The 13,513-nt window shown below is 41.4% G+C and overlaps 1 protein-coding gene across 9 annotated transcripts in view; it reads left to right on the top strand.

The window, feature by feature from the left end:
* The window catches only part of PRPSAP2 (phosphoribosyl pyrophosphate synthetase associated protein 2), a 38,867-nt gene extending 34,391 nt beyond the window's left edge, over positions 1 to 4,476 (top strand). For 8 of the 9 annotated variants that reach the window (XM_004266789.4, XM_049701998.1, XM_033422729.2 and 5 more), the window contains one exon: positions 3,809 to 4,476. In XM_004266789.4, coding sequence (XP_004266837.1) covers positions 3,809 to 3,967 — 159 coding nt within the window. In that variant the 3' untranslated portion in view covers positions 3,968 to 4,476. The remainder of the gene's footprint in view (positions 1 to 3,808) is intronic. The other variant, XR_004481796.2, reaches the window with a different exon arrangement.
* The last annotated feature ends 9,037 nt before the right edge of the window (positions 4,477 to 13,513 follow it).

Here is a 13,513-nt window from a genome sequence, read left to right as displayed (position 1 = left end):
TTAGTGACTCTCGTAAGTGGAGCCCTTGGCCCTGACGGAACCGCCTGATGCTGGGCACATGCCGTCCCTGAGCTCCAGCACAGCCCTGCAGGGAGAGTGAGAAATTGTGCACCAGAAAAGTTCAGTGACTTCTTAAGGTCAGGCAGCTACGAGCCCAAGCTCGTAGGGTTCAGACCCTAGTTTACCCGATGCTAAAGCCCAGCTCTCTTCCTGGTACAGACGCCCGTGGCATGACGTCGGGAGAGGAGGGCACACAGGGCCACCTTCCTAAACTGCCTGCAGCTCCCAGAGTGGCTGAAGTGAGGCCAGCCAGGTTTCCTCGCCCTCCTTTGTCCACCCCTCATTCCAGGGGCCAGCTAGCTGCGGGGGTTGATTGTGTGAATCACGTTTTTATTATCTTTTAAGAAGCAGAAATGCTGTCTCCTGTATATTCCTGGGTATTGAATCTTAAACTAGTCGGACTCCTTTAACTTTTCTGAGGCCCACACTTTTCCTCTTGAGCAGTCACTCTCCCTGAGCCTGGCCCATGCTCATCATCTCTGATGGGTTCAGGATGCTTTAGCACAGAGAGAAAGCCAGGCTCGCACGGCTTAGCTCGATCCGGCCTCCTTTCTCCGCTGCACGAAACACACATAAAGCGGGAAGACTTCAGGCCCACGGCGGTGCTCACTGGTCTGTCCGCGTGGCGCTAGGCAGGGTTCTCGCGGGTGCTGTGTGTGGGCAGGTTAGCAAGAGCGTGTGGGGGGCTGCTGCATCCAGGCCCTCGGAACAGAGTGGACTTTGGAGAGGACGCATGAAGCCCCGGACGTGGAGGTCGCACATCCTAGGCCAGCAGGGGGGCTCTGTCACTGATACCCATACTGGGGAGCCGGGTCGGTAACTGATGGATAAGCGGGGTTCCATATAGGCCTGTAGACGAAGCACAGTTGCCCAGTAGATAATAAAGCTACGAACCCTGTAAAAGTAACAGCAGGATCGACAGGGTGGGAGGTGGGAGAGGAGGAGAGAGGCTGATTGCCCTGTCTCTCAGAAGAGGAGCCAGTAAGCAGGGCCTGGAGTTGATAAATCAAGATTTGAAGTGTTTTTCTTTCTGTTTTTTTAATTAAAGGTAGTTAAATGAAACGTCCAGAATAGGCCTCTATAAAGTCAGTAGATTGGTGGTTGCCAGGGGGGTTTGAGGAAGGGTGAAATGAGGAGTGGCCGAAGCGGGTACAGCGTTTCTTTGGGGGGAGATACTAATCACAACTCTGAGTATCCTGAACGTCATTAAATTGTATGCTTTCAATGGGCAAATTGTATCGTATGTGAATTATATCACCAAAAAGCTGTTATTTTTTAAAGTGGTTAGAATACATTTGGAAAATTCATTCCCGACTGAGGGTGGTTATCTAGTGAGAAAACTGACCCTCCAAGGTGACCAGATGGTACAGTCCCTCCTGGGGGCACCGTCCCCGAGGCATTGTGCTCAGAGCAGGTGCAGCCCTGCCTGGGGTCGCCCTTCACACTGATGCTGTGTGGATGGGGCAGAAAATTCTGTGTTTGATACCAGTGGGTAGGTGTTTTTCCTTTGGGAGCTGTTCTTTTACAGGTCATGAGACTTACATGACCCTTCATGTTCCCACGTTTGCCTTAGTTACCAGGAAGATCAAACAGAAAAGGAGTCACGGGTTTCCCTGGTGGCACAGTGGTTGAGAGTCCGCCTGCCGATGCAGGGAACGTGGGTTCGTGCCCCGGTCCGGGAGGATCCCACGTGCCACGGAGCGGCTAGGCCCATGAGCCATGGCCGCTGAGCCTGTGCGTCGGGAGCCTGTGCTCTGCAATGGGAGAGGCCACAACAGTGAGGGGCCCGCGTACCGCTAAAAAAAAAAAAAAAAAGGAAAGGAGTCACACAGTAATTACGATGGGCTAGGTTTTCATGGCCCTGCTGCTGGTTCTGAATGATTCCTGATCATCCGTCTGTTTCAACAATCTCATGGTATATGTACGTTTTTTATTATAAGCTGTCTTGAGGCTTATTTTGGAAGTAGGGAGTATGTATTATAAATAATAACTTTAAAAATATTCCCATCTGTCTTTTTAAGAAGGCTGAGTATTTTTTTTCCATTTGTAGCTGTTGAAAAATGCATGTTTCCCCTTTTTTGATTTTCATCAAATCTTTTTAAAATAACAGCTTTATTGACATACAGTAGTCCCCCCTTATCCACAGGGTATACCTTCCAAGACCCCCCAGTGGATGCCTGAAACCGTGCACGGATAGTACTAAACCCTATGTATAGTCTGTTTTTTCCTGTACATACATATCTATGATAAAGTTTAACTTATTAATTAAGCACAGTAAGAAATTAACAGTAATAACTAATAATAAAATAGAACAATTATGGCAATATACCTTCTTGTGCAAATTTAATGCCTTTTTCATCTTAACTAAGCACTTTCACATACTGTGTCTGCAACTTTTACAATTTGATATGTGACATGAATTTCTGTTTCCTTCTTCACAAGTTTACGGATGGACGATTCATTCATACCATAGATCTTAGCAATCTCAGCACCCAGTTTTCCTTCCTTAAGTCGAGAACTTTTGCCTTTTCGCTTAAAGGAAGCACTTCACAGCTTCTCTTTAGTATATCTGAATTGCCAGCCTCACTACTTTTGTAAAATTAAGTAAAATAAGGATCACTTGGACATAAGCAGTGTGGTCTGATACCCGAGATGGCTGCTGAGTGACTGACGGGCAGGATCTGCTGGACAAAGGGCCGATTCACATCCCAGACGGAGTGAGACGGCCCAAGAGTTCGTCACACTACTAAGAACAGCGCACAATTTTAAACGTATAAATTATTTATTTCTGCAATTTTCCATTTAGTGTTTTCAGAGTGAGGTTGACCGTGGGTAACTGAAACTGTGGAAAGTGAAACCTCAGATGGGGGCTGTGGGGGATGTCTGTAATTCACATGCCATATGATTCACCCATTTAAAGTGTATACTTCAGTAGTTTTTAGTATATTCACAGAATTGTGCAGCCGTTACGACAATCACTTTTAGAACATTTTCATGCCCCCCACAAAGAAACTCCGTACCCATAATCAGTCACACCCCATTTCTTCTCAATCCACTCAGCTTTAGGCAACCACTAATCTGCTTTCTGTCTCTGCAGTAGGTTTATCTAATCTGGCCATGTTATATAAATGGAATCATATAATATGTGGCCTTTGATCTCTGGCCTCTTTCACTTAGCATAATGGTTTTTGAAAGTTCATCCATGTTGTAGCAGGTGTCAGTACTTCATCCTTTTTATTGCCATGTAGTATTTCACTGCATGCCTGTAATTTTTTTGCTCTCTGTTCATAGTTTGGGTTGTTTCCACTCTGACTGTTGTGAATAATGCTGTCATGAGCACTCATGTACATGTTTTCAAATGGAGATGTTTTCGTTTCTCTTGGGTGTCTACCTAGGAGGAGAATTGCTGGGTCACACAGTAACTCTATGTTTAACCTTTTGAGGAACCTCCAGACTGTTTTCCAATGCAGCCGAACCAGTTTGCATTCCCACCAGCAGTGAATGAGGGTTCCAGTTTCTCCATGTCCTTGCCAGCTCTTGCTGTTATCTGTCTTTTTGCCTGTAGCTGTCATAGTGGGTGTAAGGTTTTCAAACCTTAACCTAAGGTACAGGTAGCATTCACATTGACTGAAAACATTGCTGAAGGCACAGTAGACCCACTTCAGAGATGTGAGAATGTATCTGATTTTCAGGTCGAGCCAGGAGGCTACTTGGTTTTATGATCTCTTGTTTTGCTCTTGATTTGCAGGTGGTGGTTACCAATACAGTTCCACACGAAATCCAGAAGCTCCAGTGCCCCAAAATTAAAACTGTGGATATAAGCATGATCCTTTCAGAAGCCATCCGTCGGATTCACAATGGGGAGTCCATGTCCTACCTTTTCAGAAACATAGGTTTAGATGACTGAACAGCTTTCCTTTCTTAAAACTCTCAAGGGCCAAACTGGAATAGTAAGAATAAGCACTGTGAGGCGTGTGCCTGACTGATGATTTCACAGGGACCGTCTGTGTCTTGTTCCTTCCTTTTGTTAATTCCTATGAAGATAGACCAACTTTTTAATTCCATTTGGGTGTTTGTGAGTTTATGGGGGCAATTTTTATAAAAGAAAAACTATATTCTCCTCTTAAATAAGTTAAGACCTGGTTGTGTTCAGTTTACCTGTTGAAAAAATAACTTGGAAAAAAGATTTTAAGCTCACAAACAACCTTTTCCCAAAGTTGCTGGAGCCCAGGTGCTTTAAAAAGTTAATAAAATAAAATGATATACTGTATGATAATGCAGGTGAAAAGCCAAAAAGGTTATGCTGTTAAGTCCAGTAAATTACATTTTTAGAAATGCTGTTATAGACACGCATATGGAATATGTGACCGTTATTTATTTTCTGCAACAAAAGAAGGAATAAAAACTGTATCTGTGTGTGTGTGTGTGTGTGTTTTTTTAACTTTGTGTTTTGGCAATTGTTTTATAACTAAAATAAAATGAGAGCTGAATATACATGCTGTGGATGTTGGAATGTTCATCAGCTTGTTGAGATTTCTGCAGCTTTGGGGTGATACAGTAGTCTCTTCGGGATGTAATGTTCCCTGTTCTGTTTGTCCAGGACCCTGCACGTTCTCAACGCGTAGTCACTTGACTGCAGCAGGAGAGGAATTGGAACACCAGCTGTGAGCCACTGGGGCAGGTCAGGAGTTGGCGTGAGCTGCCATGTGCATCTTGGTGTGGCTCCTTGGCGTGGCATCTTTGTTCTGCTCCTTGTTTAAACAAAATGCAGCACTGCATGCTCTGGAAAATGAGATGCTGGCGGGGAGGGGGTTACAGAGGGCAAGCGATGTGACCCTTGTCAGTGTCAAGCACCTAGTATTGTCTGTCAGAGTTCAGAACTCTACCTTAGAGTTTATCAGGCTGGGAGACACTGGGGTCCCATGAGTTATGCCACTAAGGTCATGTAATGGCAGTCCCCTCCAATTCATGCAGGAAAGAATTAAGATTACTTTTTCTTCCAAAAGACCTTAAACCTTTGCTTTCTGAGTGCATGCTCAGAAAAGACCTGAGAAAGCCTTTAAGCTTGCACGTGTGGCTGCCCTGAGGTTCTGTGTAAGCAAGAAGTGAGGGCCAAGGCAGGGTTGAAGGCATGCCCCAGGACACACAGCCCATCTACAGACTGGGAGAGTTGTTCTCTCTCTCTCTCTTTTTTTTTTTTTTTGCTTGGTTTCAGGGTTTTACGGAAGTGTGTGATGACTCACTAGCTGACTGTCCAGAGATTTCAGTTGCCACAAACAACAAAGAATACAGACTTTACAAAATCAGTTTTGAAAAGCCACTATGCAGACAAACCCTGTGGAGGGAGGAGAATCTGATTTCCAGACTTTCACATTATAATATTTAAAATACCAGTTTTCAACAACAAGAAAAAATTCCGAGGCATGTAGAGAAACAGGAAGGTTGGGCCCATACACGGCATCTTCCTTGAGGAAGCCCAGACTTTAGACCTACTAGACAGAGACTTTAAGTCAACTCTTTCAAACATGCTCAAGAGCTAAAGGAAATCATGGGGATTATGTCTCACCAAATGGAGAACATCAATAAGGAGAGAGAAATAATAAAAATGAACCAGACAGAGAGGATTTGAGGAAGATGGTGGAGTAGGAAGCACCAGGAATCTGTCTCTCCACCTAGACAGTTGCAGTGGCAAATACATCTGATGATTTTGGAATTCTGGAGTCTATTGAAGGTTTGCAATTTCCAGGGGAAGTGTTGCACAGTAGATTATAGCTAATTTTGGTCAAAACCAGCTCTTAGTACAGTTGGAGCTACCCGGCCCCCACTCCCACCCCTGTGGCAGGCAGCTCTGCACATGCTTCTGGAGTAGTCTGCACCAGCTTGTGGGAGCCAGGATAGGCAAAAAGGCCCCGTCCTCCAGATAGCAGGAATCTGTGCTCTGATAGCTGATATCGGCTTCTGATCACAGAAGTGCAAAGAGGCTGGTAGCCATTGTTACCTCACCTCCCCCACTGTTGCAAGCTCCTCCTCCTCCAGTTGAAGAAGGAACAGTGCCTAACTCATGCTGAGGCCAGCATTACCCTACTACAAAAAACAGAGACATTGTAAGAAAGATGAAGCAAAGTCCAGTATCTCAAGAACATAGGTGCAGAGATCCTCAACAAAATATTAGCAGAACAATTCCAACAGTGTATAAAAAGAATTATGCATAACCAAGTGGGTTTATCCCAGATATGCAAGGCTGTCTCAACATTTGAAAACTCGTGTAATCCATCACATCAACAGACTAAAAAAAGAAAAATTACATGATTATATCAATTGATGCAGAAAAATCATCTGACAAAATCCAACATCCATTCATGATAAAAACTGAGTGACATAGGAGTAGAGAGGGCATCTCCTCATCTTTTTAAAGAATATCTTCAAACAAACTACAGTGAACATCATACTTAGTGGTGAGAAACGAGAAGCTTTCCCACTAAGATCAGAAATAAGGCAAGGATGTCTCCTCTCATCACTCTTTTTCAACATTGTACTGGAAAGCCAAGCTAATGCAATAAGAGAAAGATTTAAAAGGTACACAATTGGGAAGGAAGACATAAAACTGCTTTGTTCTCAGATAATATGATCATCAATGTAGAAAATCTGAAAGAGTAACAATGCCTCCACCCCAACTCGGAGCTAATAAGTGATTATAGTTAGATTGCAGGATACAAAGTCAATTGGTTTTCTATATACCAGCAATGAATAAGTGGAATTTGAAAATAAAGGTACAATGCCATATACATTAGCACCACAGATATGACATACTTAGGTATAAATCTAACAATATGTATAAGATCTGTATAAGGAAAACTGCAAAACTGATGAAAAAGAACTAAATGAGAGAGAGTCCATGTTCATGGAGAGGAAGACTAATTGTCAAGATGTTAGTTCTTTCGAACTTGATCTAAAGATTGAGTGCAATCCCAGGGACTTCCCTGGTGGTGCGGTGGTTAAGAATCCAACTGCCAGTACAGGGGACACGGGTTCGAGCCCTGGTCTAGGAAGATCCCACATGCCACAGAGCACCTAAGCCCATGCGCCACACTTACTGAGCCTGTGCTCTAGAGCCCACGAGCTACAACTACTGAAGCCCATGCACCTAGAGCCCATGCTCTGCAACAGAGAGAAGCCACCACAATGAGAAGCCCACGCACTGCAACGAAGAGTAGCCCCCGCTCACCACAACTAGAGAAAGCCTGTACGCAGCAACAAAGACCCAGTGCAGCCAAAAGTAAATAAATAAAAAGATTCAATGGAATCCCAATCAAAATCCCACCAAGTTATTTTGTGGATTTTGACAAACTGATCCTAAAGTTTACATGGAGAGATAAAAGCCTCAGGATCACCAATACAGTATTGAAGGAGAAGAGCAAGGTTGGAGTATTCACACTACCCCACTTCAAGACAACTCTAAAACTAAAGCGTATAGACCGATTGAACAGAGCACCCAGAAATAGACCCACATATATATAGTCAACCAGTCTTTGACAAAGGAGCAAAGGCAACATAGTGGACCAAAAATCATCTTTTCAACAAGTAGTACTTGAATAGCTGGATATTTACATGGAAAAAAAAATGAATGTAGACTTAAGTGTAAAAGTCAAAAACATAAAACTCCTAGAAGAAAACCTAGATGACCTTGGTATGGCAGTGACTTTTTAGATATGACACCAAAGGGATGGTCCATGAAAGGAATAATTGATAAACTGGAATTAACTAAAATTAAAAACTTTTGCTCTGTGAAATGCACTGTTAAGAGAGTAAAAGACATGCCACAGGCAGAAAAATCTTTGGAAAACACTTAACTGATAAAAGACTGGTAAAAAGAACAGTTAAATCTCAATAATAAGAAAACAATAACCCGATTAAAAATTGGGCTGAAGACCACCAAAGAAAATATACAGATGGCAAATAAGCATATGAAAAGATGCTTTCTATTGTATGTCTTCAAGGAACTAAAAATTAAAACAATGAGATACACTACACACTTATTAGAGTGACCAAAATCTGGAACACTGACACCACCAAATGCTGACAAGGCCGTGGAGCAACAGGAACTCCGTCATTGCTAGTGGGAATGCAAAATAACCACTTTGGCAGGAAACTAAACACACTTTCACCATGTTATCCAGCAGTCATGCTCCTTGGTATTTACCCAAAGTAGTCAAAAACATGTCCACATAAAAACCTGCACATGGAATTTTATAGCAGTTTTATTCATAATTGCCAAAATTTGGACGCAATCAAAATGTCCTTCAGTAAGTGAGTGGATAAATAAACTGTGGTACTTCCAGACAGTGGAATATTATTCAAGCAGCAAAAAGAAATGAGTTATCCATGAAACGATGTGGCGGAAACTAAAATGAATCTTATTAGACAATCTGAAAAAAGCTATAATACTATACGACGCCAACTATATGACAGTCTTTATGGAGACTAAAAGATCAGTGGTTGCCAGGGGTTGGTGGGGGGATGGAGGGAGGACTAGAGAGAGCACAGAAGATTTTTGTGGCAGTGAAAAATACTCTGTATGATACTATAATGCTGGATATATGTCATTATACATATGTCTAAACCCACAGAATGTACAACACCAAGAGTAAACCCTGATGTAAACTGTGGACTTCGGGTGGTGGTGATGTGTCCATGTATGTTCACCAATTGTGACAAATGTACCACTCTGGTGGGGTTGCTGATAATGGAGAAATTGTGCATGTTGGGGGCTGGGGCCATGTGGGAAATCCCTGTACCTACTGCTCAGTATTGCTGTGAACTTAAAACTGCTCTAAAAAAATAAAGTCTTTAAAAAAAAAAAAACCTAGACTGGTTTGACAAAAAACTGGGTACCATAGCCTAGCCAAGCTGACGAGTAAAACTAACCATCGTATTAGGATATTGATTGTAATCCCCAGGGCAACCACTAAGAAAATAAGTAAAAAATACATAGTAAAAGAAAGAAGGGGACCAAAATGGTAGACTAGAAAATATCTATGCAACACCAAAAAGGGAGTAGTGGAGGAATTGAGGACTAAAAAAGATACGACATGTAGAAAACAAATAGCAAACTGGCAGAAGTGTTTCCTTATCAGTAATTACATTAATGACAATGAATAGAACTTTCCAATCAAAAGGCAGACATTGGCAGGATGGATTTTTAAAAAATGATCCAGGGGCTTCCCTGGTGGCGCAGTGGTTGGGAGTCCGCCTGCCAATGCAGGGGACACGGGTTCGTGCCCCGGTCCGGGAAGATCCCACATGCCGCGGAGCGGCTAGGCCCGTGAGCCATGGCCACTGAGCCTGCACGTCGGAGCCTGTGCTCTGCAATGGGAGAGGCCACAACAGTGAGAGGCCCGCGTACTGCAAAAAAAAAAAAAAAAAAAAAAAGATCCAACTGGGAGTTCTCTGGGGATCCAGTGGTTAGGACTCGGTGCTTTCACTGCTAGGGCCCAGGTTCGATCCCTGGTCAGGGGACTAAGATCCCACAAGCCATGCAGTGTGGCCAAACAAACAAAACTTACACAATGTTAAAAAAATTAAAAAAAATGATCCAACTCTATGCTGTGTGCAAAAGAATTGTCTCCAGAGACACAAATAAGGTTGAAAGTGGAAAGATGGAAAGATATTTGATACAAAGAGTAACCGAAAGAGGGACTTCCCTGGTGGTCCAGTGGTAAAGAATCCGCCTTCCAATGCAAGGGATGCAGGTTCTGTCCCTGGTCAGGGAACTAAGATCCTGCATGCCACAGGGCAACTAAGTCTGCCTGCCACAACTACTGAGCCTGTGCACCTCAACTAGGGAATCTGCGTGCTCTGGAGCCCGTGCGCCACAACTAGAGAGAAGCCCGCGCGCTGCAAAGAAGAACCTGTGCGCTGTAACGAAAGATCCCACGTGCCACAACTAGGACCCAACGCAGCCAAAAAAATAAGGAAAAATAAATATTTTAAAAAACAAGAGTAACCAAAAGAGAATTGGGGTGGCTATACAAATATCAGAAAAAGTAGACTTTAACACAAAAATTCCTGCAAGAGACAGGGAAGGACATTATATGATTATAAAAGAGTTCATTAAGACGATATAAAAATTATATATGCATCTAACGACAGAGCCCCCCAATAAATGTGAAGGAAAAACTGACAGAATTGAAGGGACAATAGGCAATTCAATAATAATAGTTGGAGACTTAAGCGCCCCCTGAAGATAATGGATAGAACTAGATAAATGAACAATAGGGAAACAGAGGATTTGAACAAGAGTATAAACCAATTCGACTTAATGGACATGTACAGAACAAAAGCAAAATACACCCAACAAGAGCAAAATACACATTCTTCTCAAGTGCACATAGAACATTCTCCAGGATAGACCACATGATAAACCACAAAATAAGTTCTCAATAAATTTAAAATGATTGAAATCATACGAAGTGTCTTCTCTGACCACAATGTAATGACATAGAAATCAGTAACAGAAAGAAATCAGGAAAATTCACAAATGCATGGAAATTAGAAAACAGTTTTTAAAAACCAGTGGGATAAAAGAAGAAATCAGAAGGTGAATTAGAAAATACTTTGAGGGACTTCCCTGGTGGTCCAGTGATTAAGACTCTGTGCTCCCAATGCAGGGGGCCCGAGTTCCATCCCTGGTCAGGGAACTAGATCCTGCATGCTGCAGCTGAGACCTGGTGCAGCCAAATAAATAAATATTTTTCAAAAAGAAAATGTATGTTTTTTTCCATTCCATTGGATTCACCTTGGTTTGTAGCATGTAACATAACTAGTATGTTATATATATGTGTATACTAATTGAAATTTTTAACAGATTTTTACTTTTAAAAAATAAATTTATATTTTCTTTTTGGCTGCGTTGGGTCTTCGTTGCTGCACACGGGCTTTTCTCTAGTTGCGGTGAGCAAGAGCTACTCTTCGTCGTGGTGCGGGCTTCTCGTTGCAGTGGCTTCTCTTGCGGAGCATGGGCTCTAGGTGCGCGGGCTTCAGTAGTTGTGGCTCGCAGGCTGTAGAGCACAGGCTCAGTAGTTGTGGCACATGGGCTTAGTTGCTCCGCAGCCTGTGGGATCTTCCCGGACCAGGGAATGAACCTCTGTCCCCTGCATTGGCAGGCAGATTCTTAACCATTGTGCTGCCAGGGAAGTCCTGTACTTTTTTTTAATGAAAGTTCCTGGTTCTGCTTGACCAAATAGTGCAATCATTTTTTTTTAATATTGTAGCTGATTTCAGAGGGATATTCACTAATAAATGTATGATGTATATCAAGTATTGCCCCCCCCAAAGAATATAACATCCAAAAGAATGAACTACTTGGAGTATTGCCATTTTAACAATATTAAATCTTCCAATCCATGAACATGGGGTGTGTTTCCATTTTATTTAGGTCTTTAATTCCTTTCAGCAATGTTTTGAAATTCTCATTTTGCGATATCTCATTGTTGTTTTGATTTGCATTTCCCTAACAACTAGTGATGTTGAGCATCTTTTCATGTACCTGTTGGCTATTCATATATCATTTTTTGAAAAATGTCTATTCAGGCCTTTTGCCCATTTTTAAATCAGAGTTTTAACTTTTATTTATTTATTTTGCTATTGAGTTGTATGAGTTCTTTATTTATTTATTTATTTTTTGGATATTAACCCCTTATCAGATACAGGTTTGCAAATATTTTCTCATTCTGTAGGTTGTCTTTTCAGTTTGTTGATTTTTTCCTTTGATATGCAGAAATCTTTTAGTTTGATATAGTTCCACTTGTTTTTTTATTTTATTGCTTGTGCTTTAGGTGTCATATCCAAAAAATCATTGCCAAGACCCATGTCAAGGAGCTTTTTTTACTATTTTACTTCTAGGAGTTTTTCATAGTTTCAGGTCTTACATTAAAGTCTTTAATTCATTTCAAGTTAATTTTTGTAAGTGGTGTAAGATAGGGGTCTAGTTTCATTCTTTTACATGTGAATTTCCAATTCTCCCAGCACCATTTATTAGAGAGACTGTCTTTTCTCATTGAGTATTCTCGGATCCCTTGTCAAATATTAGTTGACTGTACATGCTTGGGTTTGTTTCTGGGCTCTCAGTTCTGTTCCATGGGTCTATTTGTCTGTTTTTATGCCAGAACCAGACTGTTCTGATTACTACAGTTTTATAATATAGCTTAAAATCAGGAAGTGTGATGCCTCCGGCTTTGTTCTTCTTTCTCAGGATTTGGCTATTTGGGGTCTTTTGTGTTTCCCTGTAAATTTTAGGATTGTTTTTTTCTACTTCTCTAAAAAACACTATTGGAATCTTGATAGGAATTGCATTGACTCTGTAGATGGCTTTTAGCGGTATTGACATTTTAACAATATTAATTCTTCCAATCTGTGAACACAAGATACCTTTCCATTTATTTGCATCTTCTTCAATTTCATCAGTGTCTTACTGTTTTTAGAGTAGAGATCTTTCATCTCCTTGGTTAAGTTTATCCCCAAGTATTTTATTGGTTTTGATGCTATTGTAAATGGGATCATTTTCCTTATTTCCTTTTCAGGTAATTTGTTGTTAGTGTCTAGTAATGCTACTGACTTTTGTATGTTAATTTTGTATTCTGCAACTTTACTGAATTTGTTGACTAGATTTAACAGGGTTTTTTTGTTTGTTTTTGTTTTGGTTTGGTGGAGTCTTTAGGATTTTTTATACATATAATGTCATCTTCAGATAGAGACAGTTTTACTTCTTCCTTTCCAATTCTGAGGCCTGTTGTTTCTGTTTCTTGTCTGACTGCCCTGGCAAGGCCTTCCAGTGCTGTGTTGGATAGGAGTGGGGAGAGGGAACACTCTTGTCTTGTTCCTGATCTTGGAGGAAAAGTTTTCAGCCTTTCACCACTGAGTATGATGTTAGCTGTGGGCTTTTCATACATGGCCTTTATTATGTTGAGGAACTTCCTTCTATACCTACTTTGTTAAGAGTTTTTATCATGAATGGATATTGAATTTTGTCAAATGCTTATTCTGCCTCTATTGAGGGATCATATGAGTTTTTTTTCATTCTTTCTATTAATGTGATTTATCACATTGATTTCCATATGTTGAACTATCCTTGCATCCCAGTATAAATCTCACCTAATCATGGTGAATGATCCTTTTAATGTGCTGCTGAGTTTGGTTTGCTAGTATTTTATTGAGAGTTTTTGCATCTAAATTCATCAGGGATATTGGTTCTTTACTTGTAGTGTCCTTTTCTGGCTTTGGCATCAGGGTAATGCAAGCCTTGTCATATGACCTTGAGAGTGTTCAAGCTCCTCTTTGATGTTTTTGGGAAGATTTTGAGAAGGATTGTCATTAATTCTCTAATGTTTGGCAGAATTCACCAGTGAAGCCATCTGGTCCTGGGCTTTTCTTCATTTGGAAATTTATGATTACTGAC

The sequence above is a fragment of the Orcinus orca genome, chromosome 19 (assembly GCF_937001465.1).
Source record: "Orcinus orca chromosome 19, mOrcOrc1.1, whole genome shotgun sequence".
In the NCBI taxonomy this organism is placed as follows: Eukaryota; Metazoa; Chordata; class Mammalia; order Artiodactyla; family Delphinidae; genus Orcinus; species Orcinus orca.
This window is presented reverse-complemented; position numbering and strand designations above follow the sequence as displayed.